Source organism: Ochotona curzoniae, unplaced genomic scaffold (genome assembly GCF_017591425.1).
Source record: "Ochotona curzoniae isolate NIBS_2020 unplaced genomic scaffold, NIBS_Ocur_1.0 scaffold_274, whole genome shotgun sequence".
NCBI classification, from domain to species: Eukaryota; Metazoa; Chordata; class Mammalia; order Lagomorpha; family Ochotonidae; genus Ochotona; species Ochotona curzoniae.
Genome location: NW_024467101.1, coordinates 3014787 through 3037208, shown reverse-complemented (window position 1 = coordinate 3037208; position 22422 = coordinate 3014787). Strand labels below are relative to the sequence as shown.

The 22422-nt window shown below is 45.2% G+C and overlaps 1 protein-coding gene across 1 annotated transcript in view; it reads right to left on the bottom strand.

The window, feature by feature from the left end:
- LOC121171848 (contactin-associated protein-like 5) overlaps window positions 1-22422 on the bottom strand; it is a 462350-nt gene that overhangs the window by 20794 nt on the left and 419134 nt on the right. The window contains exon 20 of the mRNA XM_041003565.1: window positions 4838-4968. Within this exon, the coding sequence (XP_040859499.1) occupies window positions 4838-4968 (131 nt within the window). The remainder of the gene's footprint in view (window positions 1-4837; window positions 4969-22422) is intronic.

Here is a 22422-nt window from a genome sequence, read left to right as displayed (position 1 = left end):
CAGTCAGGTAGACAGAATTGTAGACAAAGACATCGAAGCAGCTCAGAATGGAAGCTTGTCTGGGATCACACAGCAAAAGTGATGGAGCATGAATTCACAGTAATGTGTCTCCTTTTAAGGATGCCCCCTCTTAGTCTTGGGATATTCATCACCCTCCCCCTCCAAAAATACAGTTATCTAGTTGTTGTTGTTGTTGTTTTTTAAAGGCTGATTCTTCCTACTTTGCATCTTTGTGTTGTACTAACATTTGGTTAGCCTGGTTTAATTGGTTTAATTGATTGATTCTCTTTATAGAAGGGCTCTGAAGTTCACCTTCACCACTATTCAATTGGGAGGGGGGCGGGCATCCGAGCCTTCAAATAACTGCCAATATCCCAGAGTTCTTGTTTCTGAAGGAAGGTCCAGGCTCCAAGTGGCCCTTCCTGAGTCCAGGGGAGGAGGCACGGGAGCTGCAGTTGGGGTCTGCGAGAAGATGGATTTCTAGCAGCTGTGCTCTGCTGGTGAATTCAGGGACACTGGTCCATCCTCTCTAATGGTTCCCAGCAGGGCCTCGGTTAGGGATTGGTGCAGAGCAGACCACTCTTCCTCATCTCATTCCAGGAAGGAGAGGAAGAGACGCAGACTGTCTGAGGAGTTGGGCGTGTAAGAAAAATAATTCTATATTGCCACCTTGCCATTGAACTGATCTTAAGCGAGAAGGCAGACAGATTCTTCCGCTACTGTGGTTTTGTCCTGCTCTCTTCAGCATTTTGCAGATAGTCTGTTGTTAATAAATGGGTTTTCATTGTTGATGGTAAATGATATGTAAATTATTTAAACGGAAGTGGAAAGCAACACCTATTACTGCCCTTAATGTTTCCTTTTGTTTTCATTTAGAGATTTATTTATTTTTATTGCAAAGTCAGATATAGAGAGAAGAGGAGAGACAGAAAGGAAGATCCTGCATCTGCTGATTCACTCCCCAAGTGACCACAATGGCCGGAGCTGAGCTGATCTGAAGCCAGGAGCCAGGAGCTTCCTCTGGGTGTTCTGTGCAGGTGCAGGGTCGCAAGGCTTTGGGCCATCAATGACTGCTTTCCTAGGTCACAGGCAAGAAGTTGGATGAGAAGCAGGGCCACCAGGATAAGAACTAGCACCCATATGAGATCCTGGTGCATTTCTGGCGAGGACATTTGCCGCTAGCCTCTGCGCCGCGCCCTAATGTTCCCATTTGTATCTTCAATTCATAGTAGACAAAGCAGAGAATATCAAGAATGAAGGAAAACGAGTTACAGATACAAATGTCCCCTGGGACACTCATCCTCGTGCCGTCAACTCCTCAGCAAAGACAGCTCAATAGCACGCCAGGATTGTCATTTCTTCCTCCCCTCCACTCAGATATTAAACTCTACTTGCACAGAAGACTTCTCCTCCACGTATTTCAGGAGTAAACACTGGAGACAAATTCTGCTCAGTTGTGATTTGCTGCTTGCAGTTGAAACTTGACAGTCAGTCCTTAACTTGAATCCAAATGAGATAAAGGAGATCCAGTCCTGAGTTCTTCGGCATCTTGGATACCAAAGTTTAGCCAACACTTGGGTTCTGCTCCTGCCACACCTTCCCCTATCTCTTCTCCATGGCTGTCTCTCTGCTATCCCTGGGAGCATCCGAATCTCTACTTCGTGTCTTGCCTCTCCCAAACGCATCATTCTATGACAGTGAAAATCTAGCCATGTTCCTCTCCTGACTGAAAGCCAGTGTGCTCCGTGGCAACATCGCAAGCCTTGACCAAAAGCATCAACAATTGCATTCTCAAATAGTTATTGAATCTGTTGTATAACAGATGGCACTTGAATTTTTTTTTTAATTTAAAAAATTTAAAAATTTTTGAGCGATAAAAATTAGAATCATTGTATAAAATTTACACTCTATAAGAGGGAAGTGTGATGGAAAATTTAATGAAAATGTTGTCTGTGAGGGCTAAATGCTAACAGAATAAAATAAACCTGATGGGGGCAACTGGACGTGGAGTTGAAGTCAAGGGAACAGGCTGCTGTGTCAAGGGAGGGCATCAGAGATGTTCCGTGACTTTCAAAGCTGGTTAAGTTCTAAAGGAACCAAGCCTGCAGACATACAATGAACAGACTTTTAGGCTAAGATCATATTCAGAACAGGAACTCTGTACCTTACAAGGTGTCTGAACTCATAAAGGGGAAGTTATTAGATGAATTAGGGAGGTAACCACGAGAAGGGAGCACAAATGGGATTTTTTTTAAAGATTTATTTATTTTTATTGGAAAGGCAGATCAGATTTACAGAGAGAAGAGACAGAAAGATTATCCATCCACTGGTTCATTCTCCATGGGGCCAGAACTGAACTGATTCAAAGTCAGGAGCCAGGAGTCAGGAACTTCTTCCTGGTTCCCCAGTTGGGTGCTGGGTCCCAAGGCTTTAGGCCATTCTCTACTGCCCTCCCAGAACACAAACAGGGAGCTGGATAGGAAGTGGAGCAGAAGGATGCAAACCAGCACCCATATGGGATCCTAGAATTTACAAGGTGAAAATTTAGCTATCGAGTCATTGTGCTACAGGTAGGAATGAGCTTTTCAAGATCCTCATAAGATAGTACCATGTCCTATGATTTTGCTTGGAGAAGGAAAACCATTTATGAGATTTTTATATTAAAGCATTTTGATATTATTCTACTTTTAGTAGTATTCCCACTCTCCACTGTGTCAAGAATAGGCTGCAAGGAAAGAGAAAGGGAAAGGATTTGTTAACTCAGAGCCAACTGTAGCCACAAGCTTCACAAGAGAGCGATGGGAGTGACCTGGGACAAAGCAGAAGCTTTTGATCAATGACATATTGTGTGTTATACAGAGAGAGAGCGTGAGATACTAGGAGAATGGAACTGCTAGTAACAGAGACATGGAACGTTATGGGAGAACTGAGGAGATGTTTAAAGAGAATTATCAGAATTTCATTTTAAATGTGTTGCATTCAAGGCACCCAACAGACTTCCAAATGAAATAGCCAGTAGGCCACTAGATATGGAGATTGGCAATTCTGCGAAAGGATTTGATAGACAGATAGATAGATGACAGACAATGTATATAATGCATGTAAACGTGTGCAGGCATTTGCAAATGTGATGTTGAATGAGATGTGTCGAGGAGTGAGTACAGAGAGAAAGCTGAGGAATCGGTTGGCTCCCCAGTGGGTAGAGCTCAGAGATAAGAGGAGGACCCTCAGTAGAGAGGAACGAGCAGCGTACACAAGCAGGAGGAACAGCAGGTGACAGTGGCATCCTGCAAGCAAATGAGAACTAAACCAAGGCTTAAGGTAGAGAGCCCCCCGCCCCCGCCCGTGACCAAAAAGAAATACAGGGACAATGTGGTGGTGATAGGAATATTGCAGTTTGCAAGAGGCAGCCCTGGATGCTTGGAGAAGTATTATTCCACTGTGGCTCAGAGGGTGAAAAAAATAAAAGAAACTTAATCTGTGTGGTTAAAAAAGAAAAAAATGAACTTTGGAGACTAAGTATTTTTGTATAATCCTATCATTCACAAGGATTTGGGGATTATAATATGAGAGAAGATGAAATAGCAAATTAGTCTAGGTAGGATTGCTTGCCCTCCTGTGAGATTTTTGCTTGCCACTTCTGTCTTTAATATTGATTCATTTATACTTTTCTTTAAAGGGAGCACAGGGTAAAGGTTCATTGGAAAGGGATCCCTCCTCCAACGACTCACTTCCCAAATGGCCACACAGCTAGGACTGGGACAGGTCCATGTCAGGAGTCAGGAACTGAGCCTAGGTATCACATGGGGTTGGCAAGCACCTGTTTATGGGAGCTCTCACCTGTGTGAGAGGTGGAAGGAAGAGTTGGTCTGGGGCAGGTGACTGAACTTCATCACTGTGCCAAAGGCCTTCCACTTACGTTTTTGTGCATGTAATAATGACACCTTTTATGTTTTTGAAGCACAGAAACATGGTAGCAAGGGAGAGTTGCATTGTTGATGTGGAGGACATCTAACCCAGAGACAGAAGACTAAGCCTCAGCTGGAACCATGGTCTCTGCGTGTCCTTCAAGAGAATGGAGAGGGCGTGGCAGGACGGCAACGCAGGAGGGTGGGTGAAGGGCTGCTGAGAGACGAGCATGTATGCCCCTCTGAAAGCAGAGTCAACCCCTGAGAATGAAGACGGTGCTGTCATGGTTAAGAGGAGAGGACGGAGGGCAGGAGAACCAACATGGGGTGACGGCTCGGGATCTGGTGTCTCGCTCATCTCCCTTGAGACCCGTGGCTGTCTGTCGTCTGTCCTTTATAACAGAGATCACCAGGACTTCACAGAATGCATGGCACTACAGGTGCGCTTTCAAATCCAGTGGAGTCCCAACTTTAGGACCTAAGGATCAAAGACCAGAGGATACCCTGGTCCCCTTCACTGCTCTGTGTCACCAGCTCACCCTTCCCTATGGCCATTGCAAAATTCTGCTGGGACTTCCACTGAACCTGTGTGTATCTGTCACAGTGATCTGGCCTGAGTGTTACTCACGCAACCAGATAGTGAAAGTACCTCTTGTTTGCTCCTCTCCCTCCCTTCCTGGCTAAGTATATCTGATGCGTGGCCCAAGAATCTGCATTTCTAGTAAAGTGGAAGGTTCTATGGGTACTGGAAGGAGGAGGGAATATAACGTGGTAACCAGTACTCTAGTTCTCCCAAGGTTGGGCCGTGTGTGGTTGATGGCTGTGTGTGTAATGCCTGCATATTGCTTTGGGTTTGGGTAGAAGCTCAGAACACCTTGACTGATGAGGCCAGGCCCGTCGGCTGAGTGAGACAAAGGGAAGTGAGGTACCTGCATGGTAAGCTCTCTCCCCTCTCGGTTTATCTTCAAGTGATGCATCCTCCTGTTAGCAAAATTCTCTACGTCAATGGTGAATACGTGGGTGTCTTCCTTGCTCAACTGATAGCGAACCTGCAAGCTTCCTTGAAAGAAAAATGGTAAAAACTAGTATTAAACATAGTTCCCATAAAATATAAAGGTGTAATCAAATTGTCTTTTAGTTAATTGTTACTTTGTGCCCAGGACTCACTTTTTTTGTCCTTTGCTCCATCACATTTTAAAAAAAAGATTTATTTTATTTTTATTGGAAAGGCGGATATACATAGAGGAGAGACAGAGAGGAAGAGCTTCCATCTGATGATTCACTCCCTAGGCGGCCACAACGGCTGGAGCTGAGCCAATCCAAAGCCACGACCTCTTCCGGGTCTCCCACATGGGTACAGGGTCCCAAGCTTTGGGCCGTCCTCGACTGCTTTCCCGGGCCATAGGCAGGGTGCTGCATGGGAAGTGGAGCGGCCGGGATTTGAACCGGCACCCATATGGGATCCTGGGCGTTCAAGGCGAGGACCTTACCCACTGCACCATCGCACTGGGCCCATGTCCATCACATGTTTAACATAAATTCTGCAATTTCATCAGGGCCCCAACAGGAAATTTTAATACTGCTACAAAATGAAAGCGAGGGTGTGTGTGTGTGTGTGTGTGTGTGTGTGTGTGTGTGTGTTCACATGCTCACAAAGCAAAAGGTCACTGTTGAAAACGACACAACACAAAGCCTCTTTTGCAACCATGATGTTCCAAGTTGACGAAGGTAGAGGTGAGGTTATCTTCACTCCCTCTTCATTTCCCAGCACTTTCTGTAACTCTGTCCAGCTGCCCCTCCAGGAAGATGTGGAGAACCAGCTGCTGTCCTCACCCAAGGAAACCAAGGCTACTGATTAGTGTGCAGTGTGGTCAGGGCATAGCAACTCACTTGAACCCTCAGCGGCCCAGTGGGACACTCACCTTTCACTGGAAAGTGCTCTCCAGATAGGTGGTGATCAATTTTCGGGGTCTCAATCAGCATTTCTTACAAAATGGAACAGAACTGAAAAGGGAATCTGAGAATCCCGAGAGAAAAAACAAACCACAAATGTAGTGTGTGTGTGTGTGTGTGTGTGTGTGTGTGTGTGTGTGTAAGAGAGAGAGAGAGAGAGAGAATAAAAGAGGGTATGTGTTAGATCATACAATGGGCACTTTTCTGTGGGTCAAATTTTTACCAAAGTGTGAAAGACTTTCCATAGGAAAGAATTGCTCCACAGGCAACTCCATCACCACATGGGGTTGGTGGTAATCTCCCTCAGCAATGTTCCCCTCTTCACTTCTGACATCACTGTCAGATGGCAGTGGAGCTGACAGTATGAGGGGGCACTGTGTGTCTAATCCACTCATGCCTATTCTGGTGTCACTGGGGTCTAAGTGTCGTCCCTGAGATGTACAGGGAAGGCATCAGTACTGAGTGGCAGTGTCACAGCTTGTGGCCACAAGGATAAAGGCAGGCCAAGGCACTGAGGCATCTCTCCCCCATCCTTTCACTGTCTCTTATCCTCTCTGACCCAACCAACCCTTCCCCTCATCTCCACCTCACTCATTGGTACCACTTTCCACTGGTTGTTCATTTTAGAATATTGGGATCTGGACCTAGCGTAATGGTTTAATTGACTAATGACTTAATGGCTTAATGGACTAATCCTCCCCCTTCAGGTGCTGGCATCATATGTGGGCAATGGTTCATGTCATAGTGGCCCCACTTCCCATCCAGCTCCATGCTTGTGGTCCGGGAAAGCAGTGGAGGACAGCCCAAAGCCTTGGGACCCTGCACCCGTGTGGGAGACCTGGAAGAGGCTCTTGGCTCCTGGCTTCGGATCGGTTCAGCTCCTGCCACTGCAACCATTTGGGGTATGAACCAGCAGATGGAAGATCTTCCTCTCTGTCCCTTCTCCTCTTAGTATATCTCACTTTCCAGTAGAAAGAAATGAGTATTTTTTTTTAAAGAATCTGTACACATTACTATTTGACATTAGTTTTATAAAAATGAGCCATTTATCTCACCTAGTTAGATATTTCAAGATTAGCCATTTCAGACCTTCTTTGATCCAATTTGACTTTTTCCTAAACCTAATTGAAGTTGAGGATCCATATTTGGGATCCCTGAATCAGCACCTACTGTACAAATACGAATCATTGAAGAACACTACCTGTAGATCAAAACATGAAATCATTTCACTTAGAATTCAGAAAGAGGGTTGGTGCTGTGGCACAGTAGGCTAAGCCACTGCCTATGATGCTGGCATCTCACACCAAAGGGTCGGTTTGAACCCGTGATGTGCTGTATCCGATCCGTTTCTCTGTTGGTGTGCCTGAGAAAGGAGCAGATGACATTCCAACTTGCTGGGTACCTGTCACCCAAGTAAGATTCACGGATACAGTTGCTGATTCCTGACCTCAGGTGTTCCTGCCCCAGCTGATGTGGCCATCTGAGGAATTAACCATAAGCAGGAGGATAACTTTCTCTCTGTATCTTCACGTCTCTTTATATCTATCTGCTTTTCAGATAAATAAGTACATATTTGAATTAAAAAAAAAACAATTTAAAACAAAGAACTTAAGGTACAGAGCTTGGCTGTCCAAGGCTTGTTCTCAAGCGTTCAATTACACAGCTTAATACCGTACTGAGATAGTCATATCAAATATAAAAATTGGAAAAATATCTCATGTTTATGAATTGGATTGAACATGCTGCTTTGGAAGTATCAACAGCGCCTTTAAAATTCACAGATGTATGGATTTAGCAATCTCAAATTTTAACACCATTTTCTTTTTCTTTTCTGTAACTCATTTTATCTATCTGACGTGAAGTCATTTCATGCATTTCGCAAAACAAATTTAGGATCATATTGATATTTCTCACTCTACTCTCTCTTCTACCCAAGCTCCCTTCTCACTCTTCACCTTCTTTCCTTCCTTTTCTTTTCTCCTATGCCTCCTCCTTCTTCCTGGTTACAATGTCATACTTTCATTTCACCGTGCAGTAACAACAGGCTTACTATCACACTAGGTAAAGATCTCAAAGCATAACCCCACTATTCCTTAAGAGTATAGACAGGGCCCGGCGCGGTGGCGTAGTGGTTAAGGTCCTCACCTTGCATGCCCCAGGATCCCATATGGGTGCCGGTTCTAAGCCCAGTGGCCCTGCTTCCCTTCCAGCTCCCTGCCTGTGACCCGGGAAAGCAGTCAAGGATGGCCCAAAGCCTTGGGACCCTGCACCCGTGTGGGAGACCCGGAAGAGGCTCCTGGCTTCAGATCGGCGTAGCATCGACGTTGCGCTCACCTGGGCAGTGAATCATCGGATGGAATATCTTCCTCACTGTCTCTCCTTCTCTCTGTATATCTGCCTTTCCAATAAAAATAAAATAAATCTTTTTTTAAAAAAAGAGTATAGACAAAGCCATTCAACCTTAATTAAGTCTCCTAAGGTCAACGTCACTCATATAGATGACATTTTTTTGTACCCTATGTGTCAGGTTTTTAAAAAGCTTTATTTATTTGTTTGTTTGTTTTTGGAAAGTCAGATATACAGAGAGGAGAGACAGAGAGGAAGATCGTCCGTCCACTGATTCACTCCCCAAATGGCCACTGAAAAGAATCAGTTACCCTCAAGAAAATACGTCCAGCTCTTTGTGAATGTCTCATGCGTCAGCAACTGCCAGGCACTAGGCATTCCCAGAGCCGCTCCATCCTGATGCTTTTCTAGGGCTCAGTTATTTCTTATGCAAAGAAAAACAGCCTTGGAAGCTCTTAGAGGAAGTGACAAGCAGGTACCAAGCTCTTCAGCTTATTCAGCGATAGCTTCTGGCTTACTTTGTCTCACCCTATCCTAAGCCCATCAGCAAGGAAAGATGACCTTCTTCTATTTCAGTGCTTCTGTTTCCATTTTTACAAAATATCCCCAAACCTGCCTCATCCGTAACCCTTAACAGCCTTTGCACAGAAAAGATCTCTTTACTGGGGATGAAGGTAGACCAGCTGCTCCCTTGTTGCTCTGGTCTGACCCATTTTTCCAGTGGCGTGCTTCATGAAATGGAACGTCTTCTTTCAATAAAGCACAACAAACAAACAAAAAAAGTGTTGAATTCTGAAATAGAGATTTCTTTCATTTTGGTTTTCATTTGATATAACATATCGATGAGACCAAGAGGATCTTTGCACCTGCTTCCGAACTCAGTCTTTAGAACCTGTATAAAGGTTGAGTCCACAAAACTCCATGGAGAGGTTTGTCAGTGCTTTCTGTGCTGGTAGATTTCGTTGAACTACTAAGGATCTGTTCTCCCTTCTTTTGCGACCCAACTAGAATTTACACCCACTTACACACCCTCCCCTCTTCTTTGGGTATGATTGACGGGGGTTGAAAGCGATAGTCATTAAGATTTCACGCAGCAATTAGTCATTAAAGAACGCCGAATAAGGCCACTTTGTCAACTTTATGCTCGCTTTTTATGATCCAGATGATTTTGAATGTAGATGCTCTTGATTGTGACACTTAACCGTTTTATAATATTTGGAACTGATGTTAGTTGCATGCGTGTGTTGGAACATTAACCTTTTTTTAAGTTTTATTTATTTGTTTTAATTGTTATTAACATTGTACTATGTGATACAGTTATAGGCACTAATATTTTGAGGACCATGGACGTTGACAATCTAAAGTGATGCAAATATGCTGAAATATACGGGTGTGCCCGGCTAAACGCCTCCCTCCCAGGAATCCTGTGCTCAGATCCTTGCCTGTCTGTAGTGTTCTTCGTAGGGCTGAGCCTTAGCAGATCTCCCATCAGCCCACAGCACACTGAATGTCGACACACATTAGGGGACAGTGTTCCAAGCCGTGGGTAGAGACGAAAGGCACGGGCTGTCTCTCAGGATACCCATAGTTAGCAAGAGACGTGTATCACAAGCCGCGAATCCTTCCTTCGGTGCAGAGAAACACTTGGAAGGGATGCATACGGGGATAAAGACAAGGAACTCACAGAAAGCATGCCAAGGAGATAAACCTAAACTGGGAATTGAAAAGCCACATAAGAGTCAGCGGTGAAGAGGTGGAAGTTGACCACCGGGAAGGGCATCTGCGACCCCACACCAACACCCATGTTCTGTCTCCTGGATCCATCTTTCTGTTTCAGTGTTCTGTTAATGAGTATCTGGGAGACGACGGGAGAGGATTCAAGTAGCCGGCTTCCTCCCACCAGTGCGGGAAACCTGAACTGAGCTTCCTGGTGCCAGCTCTTACCCCAGTCATTGATGGGTGATCTTTCTCTGTCTCTCTCTTTCTCTCCGTCTCTCCTTTCATCTACTTGCCTCTAACACAAAGAAATGTATATTCTTTCATTAGCTATGGGGAAAACCAACGTGTAGGCTGTTACAAAGAGCATCCCAAAGTGAAAGGGATGGAGACAAGAAAGGGACGCACATCTGAAGCTGGTTTGTAGGCAGAGGGGACAAGGACCACAAAGCAGTATTTGCCGAACCATTTGGAAGAGGGAGTGGATGTCTACTCTTTAATGGGCTCATTACCTTTCTCCAGGAATGACATATTGAAATCCACCACCTAGTGAGGAAACTTTTAGAGGCAGCACTGCTGTCGACAGAAACTCTGAGATGCCCCAAGGATGCCAGCCCAGGAAATGCTTGGACAGTGTTTATCCCCACAGTACAGATAATCCCACGCAGCAGGTAACTGAGCACATGGCACTTAATAAAGCTAAACTTCAGCTTCTCACTCTGTGTGCACCAATGAATGAGCATTCAAAAACAATGTCTTTGCATTTCATAATGGTGATGTCTAGCATTCAAAACTGTGTAAGAAGCAAGCAGATGAGTCTGTTAGCACGCATGCTTTCCCCGGCCCTGTCAGATCCTTGAAAGCCTACCAACTACAGAGACAAAAGCAGCTGCTGCTAGATTCAGGCCGTTCCATAAATGAAAACATAAATGACAGTTAATGAAAGCTGATTTCCCAAAAGGACCTTTAAAATCATCCACCTGCAGTGTAGCTAGTTCATGAAAAACTTTTCACAACGCAAAAAGTCACCAAGACAGAAGAACAGAATCTAGCTTACTGGCTTGAAAACAAGGAGAGGGGGTACTTTCCTGAGTGTGGGTGCTCCGGGGAGTCTCACTTGTTCACAGGTGAGGAGAGCCTTTCCTGATCCCTCACTCTTTCTTTCTGACATTAACCTTCAAAAGTGGAAACGCAGACTTGAATCCGGAAGCAGTGCACAAAGAAGATGCAGGAAGCATGATTTAGTGAGTGCCCAGTCTGTGCCAAGCATTGAGTGCAAGATTTCTAGGTATTTATCTGTGACATTTTCTTCTAGAAAGAGATGGGCAGTGATGGGCAGGGAGGCTTGTGAGGACCAGTCCCCATCCGTAACTTCACGTTTTGTCCCTTGTTCCTCCCAAGACCAACTACGAGCATCCTATTCTCCTCACAAAGAGGACCCCACTGCTTCCTTGCTCAGCGTCATAGCCTGGTAATCATTCATGATAGTCATGATGGTTATGATGGTTTTCTCTTACAGATTTCAAAATTGAACCAGACAGAAGCTGAAAAAAAAATGTGCCTGTGTTCTCAATAAGAGCAAGAAACACCAGAAGAGGGTGTCCGATGGTTAGTGCAGCTACAGGAAGTGGGCGGACACCACAGTGACCTCAGCCAGAGATCTGGCCAATGGTGGACAAAGGCCAACATTCCTTGCCCTACCAGGGCCCAAGCAGAGCCAATACCAGCACCCACGACAGAAGGGGTCTAAAACCTTTGTGTCCACTACTCGGCTTGTCTTTCCCATTTGTGGTCCTCTCCACTTCGGTTCATTCTTCCATTCCACAGGGAAAGGCCCAGGAATGAACTTCTCTTTGCTTAATAAAGGTCTGTTTATACTCGGCTGGAATGTTCTTTTTCGGCTGGTCGGCAAAGCTAACAATGTCCACCTATGGACCTGAGATAGAACTGAGAGATCTTGTAATAGCATTTGATGATAGTTTTTGGTTTTTCTTCTTAATCCATCCTGAACATGTGGTCCACATTGCTATAGGTGAAAATGTTCAAGATGAAACATGAGGTCAGGAGCCATGAATGCCACCATGATAATGAGGTAGAGCTATCCAATGTGATTCCACAAAGGTTGACCAGCAGTTGCTCCCTGGGTGCCCACTACGGACCTTTCCAATGCTGAGGGCTGAGACTCCAGAGTCAAGCATCCTGTTGCCAACAAGCTCACTCCCACCAGGAAAGCCAGGAAGTACACATGCTTCTACAGACTAGCAAAACGTCCTGCTCTGTGGGAGCATGCAATTCCGGGGGGCAGCTTGTTTGAAGGGATCCCTGTCAATTTTCCTAATGCCTGAGTTTGACCTGGTCTTCCCATCCACTTCTCTTTCTCAGCACCCTCTTCCATGTCAACACATTTGCTTTCCTGTACCCTGCCCATTTTTCTACACCACTGCATGTCATTGTTGTGAAGGATAGCACCTGGCCTCAACCTCTAATCTTGTCACAACCTCTCTGTCAGCTAGATCTACAGGAATCCTACCCTAGCACATTCTGCCCCATGTACAAGACTCACATCTTTGCAAGTTTTACCATCAGCCACCCATGATTCCTTGTACTTCGTTAAGTTCTGTCTGCATATGTGCCAAATGAAAGAAAACACAAACAAAGAAGACGCATGGTATTGGTTCACTTATGGAAATATTGAGAAAAAGAAAACATACTTTCCATGAAGGAAAAATCAAATGCATCCATAAATGCATCCAGATTTTCCCTGGCATTTAACAAAGATTTCTAGAACTTTCAGAAGTGGTACTTCCTAAGTGGTCATGCATTGTTTTTTTTTCAGAGAAAAGTGGTTAAGAAGAACACCGAGCTACAGGAACTGCAATTCTCCAGAGGGCTTGAAAGTGCATCACTGAGTCTAGACACATGACAAGAGATGGCAGAAGCTGCCAAGCCTCTTGTGGGGAACGTATTCAAATATCCATCTAAGAAAACTCAGGAAGGAGAATGTTAGCCTTCCAAGAAAGGATGTACACGGGTGGTCCGGAGAGGGAGGACAAATCAGCTAAGCGAATGGAAGAGATTAGCCAAGTCTGGGTGAGAAAAGAGGAAAGGTCATTTCGGAGGACCAGGGGATGTGCACCAGCCTGCTGGGTGTCCGCTTCCCACATCACTCAACCTCTTTCTGTATGACTAGCTGGGTCCTCATTCAGTTCTTTCACATGCCACCCTCTGTAAAAGCCATCGCTTCTGCTGGAGTCAGCCTCCCCCAGTCTGCCTGACTTAGCCCACCCTCAGCTCTCAGCACCAAGGACTCTCCCTTCCATAAGGCTTTTGTTGTTGTTGTTGTCGTTTCCACTACTCTCCTTGGAATGGCAACTCTCATGGTATGCTGCATGATCTCACAATTCCTCACTGTATTTCTACTGCTACAGATAATGTATTCATATTAAACTCGTCTGGAAAAAGGCAAACTCCAGCAAAGAAGAGATTCTATCTGTTCAGCTCATCTCTGCACCTTCAGCATTAATCTAAAATGACTGGCATGTGGTAATTAATGCGTTTGTGCCCAGTGAAGGAAAGAAGGGATTGACAGCACTGAGACAGTAAAGGAGGGGAGGGAAAGACAGACGTTATAACAAAAAACAAAGGCTTGCACCCACTAAGTTTTGCATGGAATATTATTAGTTAAAGATGGCAAGCCAACAACAAGAAAAGAGGACCTGGACTTTTGAAGTGACAGTAGACTGTAAATGGAGATTTCAGAGTAATGAATAGGATGTTTGTTAGGCTAAATCCATCTTCTGTTCATAATCTGCTCAAGTCAGTTGAGAATGTCATTTTTACAAGATATTTCTTCCCAACCATGCAACTGAGAGCTTGGTGATTAACTAATAGAATAAAATCCATGTTGTTTCTTGTTACTCCAAATTGCCTCTTCGATAACAGAATCATGCTAGAGTTCCCTGACAGGGATGGTGAAGGTTTGGATATTAGGATGTTCAGTACTTTTCCTCCAAAAGCCCATATAACAAAGAGTTAATCCTTAGGGCCAGTATTATGGCATAGCAGGTTACACCATCACCTAGGATGCCAGCATCCGATATGGGTGCTATTTCCATGCTCCAGTTGCTCCATTTCTGATCCAGTTTTCTGAGAAAAGCTGACAAAAGATGTCAGGTGTTTGGGCTCCTATCACCCGTGTGGGAGATCCAGATGAGGCTCCTGGCTGTAGCCTGATCCAGTACTGGCTGCTGCAGCCATGGGAGGGGCGAACCAGCCGAAGAAAGACATTTCCCTCTCTCGTCTCTTTGTCTCTCTTCCATCGGTAACTCTGACTTTCACATAAAATAAGTAAATTTTCACAAAAAGGCTTTTGTCCTCAAAGTCTTACGTCACTGATGTTAAGAAGGAGGCAACTTCAGAGCGCCTGAAGCTGGGCCTGTGGGAGGTGGGGGGGATGGAAGTGGTCCTTAACCCTGATGGTGTTATGGCATGGATACAGACACGGGGACACAGAATCCCTTCCCCTTCACAGCAGGGTCACCTAATCTCAGACTGCGCATTGCCGTAAGTATGAGCTCACTTTCTCCCTAAGTAGCCAGTGTCAAGTGTCTCATTACACTCGTGAGAGGCTGTCTAATGCAGTGCCTCAGTTTAAACACGAGCCTGCACTGTCATTGTGCTTCCTGAGACATAGGTAGGGTGGTGATTCAGAGCCAGTCTCACTGGTTCTGATTCCGTTCTCTTCCGGATAGTCCCTGTGAGACCCCCCAGGCAAAGCATCTGACTTCCATAGTTCTCCTTTTCTTGTGTGCTAATGGATATAAAGATAATAGTCTTCGAGAAACTGTGAGGGCTGAAGCCCTATTAGGCTCTTTCAGAGCGTCTGGCAGATGACATTCATAACTGCCAATTCAACCCACAGATCGGATGCTAATTAGTTAGCATGTATTCTCTCCTGAGCTGCAGGCTCAGGAGGGCCTTTCAGGAATCAGGATAAAGAAGGTTATGGCAGGAACAACAGCATTGCTGGCTGCCTTAGTTTTTGTTTTGTTTTTAAACTGATTCTACAAAGAACCGATTTACACAACAAGGCATTGGAAAGAAGCAAGTGCAGTGTTGAACACTGAATAGTCCCCTGGCAAGCTAGGCTCATTACCATTTGATATCAATTAATTGTGTACCAACCGCCAGACAGGCACGGAAAGAATTAATCCTCATCTCGAGTTCAAAATTCTTCCTAGTGAAAGACAACTTACTGGAGCAGACCACTTCCTGGGAGAAGTCAGTTTACACAGAAAGAGAGCTGTGGTTCCCGTTGATACACTGTTTTGTAAACACAGTTATGTTGAAAACATTACAATTGCTAGATAAACATTGAGTTGCAGCTGAGTTCAGTGTTTGAGTGAGGAATGACTTGAATAGCTCCCTATTGCTTTCCTTGAATCAAGGGAGAGAATAAAAACAGAGCCAACAATGGAGCAAAAACGCCCATCTGACATGCCACATGTTACCGGGACAACTCCCTGCAGAAGGAATTGAGATGACTTCTTTAGCCCAGGATGCTTCAGAGCAAGTTAATGAACTCAGAATTAGAAAATGGCACTCAGTGTCTTCAATAAATCCCCGCTTCTTCCCTGATAAGTTCCAATGGCCCCCGGTCATTTGACAGGCGTGATTTTCTTTGTAGAACTCAGTTCTAGAGGCTTCTTTTGGTCTTTATGTCCCAGTTCCAAGGTAATTCCTGCATCTGTCCAGGTCAACACTGTTGTGTCAGCATTGCAGAATCCCCTCTTGTAGGGAAATTTGACAAAGTCTCACTCTGACACTTGTATTATGAAAGTTTCGCTCCTGTTAGAATGCTGAGCATCACAGACAGAAATCCTTAGAGCTGGGTGGCACAGAAATCAGAAGCATCATTTACTGTTTGTAATTCATACATGCAAACTGATGTGAGCACTCTGGGGAGCGCTGCAATGCAGATTATAAGGTATGTGCACAATGAATAACCCTTCAGTGGGAATCATGGCTCTTTCTGGTAACAATGTATTTACACATCAGCACACACGCTCTTAAGATAGTCACAATGCAGCGTGGTGCAATGGCTCAATGGCTAAATCCTCACCTTGCAAGCAGCACAATCTCATGAATGCTGGCTAATGCCTCACCTACTCCAGCTCCCTGCTTGTGTCCTAGGAAAGCAGTAGAGGATGGCTCAAAGCCTTGGGACCCTGCGCCCATAGGGGAGACCTGGAAGGAGATCCTGGTTCCTGGCTTCAGATCAGCTCAGTGTGATGAGGTTTAATCAGTTGACAGCTAGCACCCTCTTGCTGGCTTCACTGACGGTACAGAAAAGGAGGTTCTGTACCCCACTCCTCCTACATCTTGGCCCATCACTGAGGTTCATTGAATGCAAGGGATCTGCTCCAGGGGCTCCTTACAGTGAGTCCTGCCCCTCTTGCCCCTCACCCCATTCAAGTTAGCTGACAGTGAAGAAACGGTATTTTGAGAAATCTCTCAGACTGATGCTCACACAATGCTGGTAGAGAAGAAGCTATTTATCAGACAAATCCATCTATTCAAACAATGGTTAAAAGTACCTTGCATTTGTAAACCTATAAAGTGACTTGGGGACTTTATATATCCTTTCTTTTTTACACCGCAAAACTGTTTCAGAGATACAGACATTATCATCAGACTTTATGGCATGGCCTCAAAGAAGCGAATTAACTCCTGCAAGCTTGTGTCAGGGATGACCTCAGGTGTCACTCGAGGATAACATCCTAGGTTATGGCTTATGGAGAGACAGCAATGTGGAGCTGATAAAGAGACCATTGGCTTTCCTGGTTCAACCAGGCCTCAAGTAAAAGGGTCCCTCATTCTATGGACTGAGACCACAGTCAGCAAGGGAGGCAAAACAAAGGCTATGGAATGGGCCCAGCATGGTAGCCTAGCAGCTAATGTCCTTGCTTTGCATGTGCCAGGACCCCATGTGGGTGCTAGTTCTAATTCCGGAGGTCCCACTTCCAATCCAGCTCCCTGTTTGTGGCCTGGGAAATCAATCAAAAGCCTTGGGACCCTGCAACCTCATGGGAGACCTGGGAGAGGCTCGTGGCTCTTGGGATTGGCTCAGCTCCGACCATTACAGAACAAACATAGTGTGAATTAACTGACGGAACATCTTCCTCTCTGTCTTTCCTTCTCTCTGTGTATCTGACTTGCCAATTTAAAAATCTTAAAAAAGAAAGAAAGAAAGAAAGAAAGGCTATGGGACATTGACCAGAGCACTCAGTGGCTTTGTGCAGTGCCTTATCACATAGCATGAAGTAAGCCTTAATGTTCATGGTCTGACACACCTAGGACAAGATACATGATTGCATCTCTGATATCTTGTGAAAGTATATTTCATCCAAGAATGTGAGAATCATTGAGAAACAAATAAGACGGGGGATAGAGTGAAAGATCTTTTTGCCTGCGTTGTGGGTGTGTGAACAGGCAGAATCCAGGCAATGGGGCTGTAGGACAGGAACTCAAGGCTGCCATGCACTCCCTGTCCCACCACCCGTCATCAAGCCTTCCTTACCAGCAGGGCCAGACCTTGCTGCAGACATGTTCCCAGCGTGACCATAACTAATCCAATAGACTTGCCACGGGCATCACTGTGTCTTGCGCAAGATAAACAAGCGCCAAGATGCAGTTTTCTCATGCCAACGCTCACCAGATGCTATTACTGAGCAGTGTCTCCTCCGACCACACTGCCTTGAGCATCCTTCAGAGTGAGTTTCTAACTAATGAACCATCTTCCACCGTGCACGACAGAGGAGACATTGCAGAAAACTGTGTCATCACAGATTTGTGTTTGTTCATTTTTCTATTCAAGCAGGCTGCACCTGCCAGCAAACATGCTACTTCCTGTTTGGAAACGCAGCAGGAAAATGAGCAATAGACTGTGTCTGGCCTTTCAGCAAGAAAATTGAAAATAACACACAGAAATGAGCAACAAGCAATGACGCCTCACAGATGGCTCTGGATAGAGGCAATGGACTCTTGTCTAAAAGAAAAATATAACTGTCACTCATTCCCAACCCAAACTGCCGTCAGAAACCCTATCAGTAATAAGAACGATAGCCAATTGTTAACTTTTTATGGAAATAGGCTCTTCAGTGGGTATGCCATCAGTCTCTACATAAGGACTGCACTAAAGCAACACGAGGGCTTTGCATCTCTGCTGCTTTTATGAACAAGGAATCCATGGTTCAAGGTGTTTGGGGACATGTCCAAGGTCTCCTAGCTAACAAGAGTCAGAATGGTGACTTATCGGTGGTCTGACAGAGCACTCTGCAGAATGACGGGGGCATCAATGGACAGTAACGCCGATGATCTCATTCTGGGAGTTTGCTGATGCGCAGGAAGTTGCATGAACAGCTTGCAGTTAAGTCAATGTAAAATCACAAATGTTTTGTGTATAACTCTCTCCAGTTGCACTTGCACTGCAGGGAGTTAGTGGGGCGATGGTCTCTGCCAAGACAGAAGATGTCACTGGTGGCTCGGAAACACTGAACATTCCATAGTGAGTGGCTGTGGAAGGGGATTTCAAGTGCTAAGTTTATCGTGAGTGGTCTCCAAAGTCTACTGGCAAGGAAATGGGCTAATCCCTTCAGGCCTGGACCTGCTGTTCAGGAACCCTCGCAGGGACCATCCCTCCAGGAGAAGGTATCCCTGAGCCTGCCCCACAGCTGTGCTTTTAACTGTAGCAAAAAGCGCCAGGAACAGCCCCCCAAGCACCTCCCGACACAGTTAGCTCACAGCTCTGGGAATGAATTATTGCTTGTACTGATTATAGCATGGATGACTTAATATTTCCAAATTTTTAAAGTTTCCTGTGATGTGTGGCCTTCCTTTAAAATGTATGGCTTTTTAAATTTGTTTTTCATGATGTGGATTTAGAAGCATCAGGAGGTCCCCCCTCCACCTCTCCTGTCTTGCTCCCTATAACCCCCTCCTGCTATCTTCCTTGTGTTATTACAATCACATAATTACTGAATCACCATTGCGAGCTACACTTTATGATATACAAATGTATCGCAACATGGTTAGTATGGGGGGAGGAAGAAAATAGTGTAACACAAAAGTCTAATTAAAAAATGGAAATCCTGCTATAACTCAGGGGTAAAGTACAGCACACATGCATCGTTTCCCAATATGATAACCTCCCTTATCAAGTCTATATCTTTGTTCTCTGTGTATTAAGCATCAGGTATTCTGTGTTCTTTTTATAAGATCGTGGGCTCTTTGAGAATAAGACGTATACCCAAGGTGATTCTCTGTCCTCAGTCCAAACACACATGTACAGTAAGAGCGCAACAAATAGTAACTGGTTCCTAAAGACCACACTTTTGATGTGGTCACCTAACATGCGTCAACCTCCATATTTACCCAAGATCTAATCTGTTTGTCTTTTGATGTGTTTAAAATTTGTCACAGCTGGGGCCCGGCACGGTGGCGCAAGTGGTTAAAGGTCCTCGCCTTGCACGCCCCAGGATCCCATACGGGCGCCGGTTCTAATCCCGGCAGCCCCGCTTCCTTTCCAGCTCCCTGCCTGTGGCCCGGGAAAGCAGTCGAGGACGGCCCAAAGCTTTGGGACCCTGCACCCGCGTGGGAGACCCAGAAGAGGCTCCTGGCTTCGGACTGGCATAGCATTGGCTGCTGCGCTCACTTGGGGAGTGAATCATCGGACGGAAGATCTTCCTCTCTGTCTCTCCTCTCTGTATATCCGCCTTTCCAATAAAAAAATAATAAAAATAACTCTTTAAAAAAAAATTTGTCACAGCTGGCAAAATAATCAGTCAAATACAATATCCGAGGACACATTTCCATGCAAGCCAACATTTTTAGTGAGTGCTCCGAAGTGTATAAACATTACATATGTGTTTCCTATGGAACATTAGAGATTTGGAATGAAATGACTCAGAATTTGCCCAGAACTCATTTTAAATGTTGCACTATTGGTCTGAAGCATTTTGTAAAAATCTGTACTTAAAGAAAAAGCTAGATGCTTTCTATCATCCGCTCCTGCACCTTCCTGCTGCTCTTCAGCTGTTTCTTAAAGTTTTGCTCTTCTGGCTTCCAGTGAGTTCTTCTTTATCAACTTTTATTCATGAATTGTCAAATCTTGTTCTTAAATTTTGCCCTGAAACAGCTGAGTGCAGAACCCAAACAAATCTAGTCCCATCAAACCCCTCCAACCTGCCCAACCAATTGTTACTCTACAGGTAAATTCAATTCCATACTAGGTTGGCTGCTGTGCCCAGAGGTGGGTTCTGTCATCACCGCTGTCAGCTGTTCACTGATTGTTTTTCAAGAAATAAAATTATGATAAAACTCTGGTAATGGATGATTAAAAACTTCCCAATAAATCTCAGATCATAAGGTTAAATTGTTCTTTCCTGTCATTTCATTAGTTGAGAGAACGTTGCCAGCGTGACATAGGGAGACAGCTAGTATAAAAATTACATTGAACTTTCAAGCATTCCATCAGCGAATAATTCAGTGAACACCTACAAGGCACTGAAACAAAAATGTGTATCTGCTGGAGTCGACAGTCCAGTTCTGATGCTAAGCCACGGACAAATAAATGGAGAACATCGCTGCAGGTACAAAAATGAGGCAGAAATGCCCTTGAGGGCAAAAGGCACAGAGCGAAGGGCAGGAACTGACACGGGTACCCTTACTTAGCCAGCTCCACCTCTCAAATCCCTACATCGTGGCTCTAGGGCATCAGTGCCAGGCAAGAGGGCATTCACAAGGGTCACAATCCAACTGAACCACGTGGCTTCCAGACAGAGAAAGGAGCAGACAGAGGACAGGTTGTGCAAAGCGTAGGTCAGCAATGCAACGGACCCGGCCTGAGAAGGATGGGAAAGTGGGCGGTGGCTGACCTGTGAGAGCTGCTGGGAAAACCTGGGGTTGCCATCAGGAGCAGATCATGCTGCAACCTGTTGAATCCAAGGAGAAGCTCGTGTTTCCTTCTGGATGACCAGAGAAATCACTGCAGATATGAGCAGGGGAATCTCCCGGTCACCTTCGTTGTGTGAAAGGATGAGCACCTTTGGGTGTTACAAGGAGAACGGGTAAGGGTGAGGGGCAAAGCGGAGGAGTCCTGCGAGGAGGTGGCAACGACTGAGTAGATGTGGGATTGAGGGGGCGTGGGGCAGCTTGCAGTGGTAACCTGATGATTTTCATTATGAACCGAGAAGGACCTGAGTTCTGTCAATGAACCCGACAGGCTTGGAGCAGTCTTTGCTCATTGGGGCTCAGGTGCGACTTCAGCCCAGCTGCTCATGGCTTGACCGCAGGTGATGAGACCCGGAACTGGGTACCCACAGGTACTGCTTAGTCACCTGAGCCTTGGAAACTGTGATACCTCACACAATACCTCTGCACAACGGCTCAAGCTGAAACTTTTGTGGGGAAGCATTCTCAGTAGGGGGAAAGCAATGGAAAGATCCTACTCCATAGCACAGACTCTTTTACTCCCATTGCAAGTGTTAAAAACACACATACTAGACACAACGCCCGCTCCTTTTGTTCCTCTACCGTCCATTCTCAATAGCATAGAACTTCACAAATGTAGGTCACTTGGAAGATGGGTACCGGTCTGATTATTTTAAATACACACTAATCTCTTACACACACAATTGTGAATTGATGAAGAGGCGAGGTAAAGAAGCCGAGTGCGGGCAGCTCAGAAAAACGATTTCTTAGAAAGAATGATCTCACAGGAAGAAACAGGAAGTACAAGAAAGAAAGGCAGTGTTGTATATCTTCCTGATGCTATTTTCAGCCCATTTTCCACAGTCACACATGAAACACTTTGGAGCCATGCCAGCCAGGGTGAGATGTGGCTATGATTCAATACCCTCCCAACAGAGGCACTGAGCAAGAAGACACACCTAAGGCAATGCACCTGCTGGCACAAGAAAACGTTGGGCTGCTCTGGGGAAATAACTTTCTGATTGTCCATTTCTATTCCTTTTCCCTCCATCCCTGATGTATCACCGTTGCCCAGCGTTCCTATGGCAGAGGCTTCAGCTGTCAGCACAGAACAAGATCCAAGACTCCACTAAGTGTATTTGTAAGACAAGGGCAGCCAGCAAAAATTAAACTGCCTGCAGAATGACTGCGGAGAGATTAGAGGGGATTATTACTTTATCAAAAAGATAATTCAGCTACAACACCAATGCTCATTGCTCCCTTGCCTTCAGCTGCGTGTTTCCATCTCCCATGGATTTACACTTTCATTGACAGTTTATGAAAAATCCTGACAGATGCTGATGGTCTGTGTGATAGGACACCCGAGTCGCTTCAGTTATTGTGATGGAGAGCTGAAAATCAGAACCTCAAAAGAGGGAACGGCCTGAGCTGCTTCCCTGATGTTTACTCATGGGCTTTTCCTCGACTAAACCCCAAATATTTCAACTTTAATCTCCCTGATCTTTTCAGT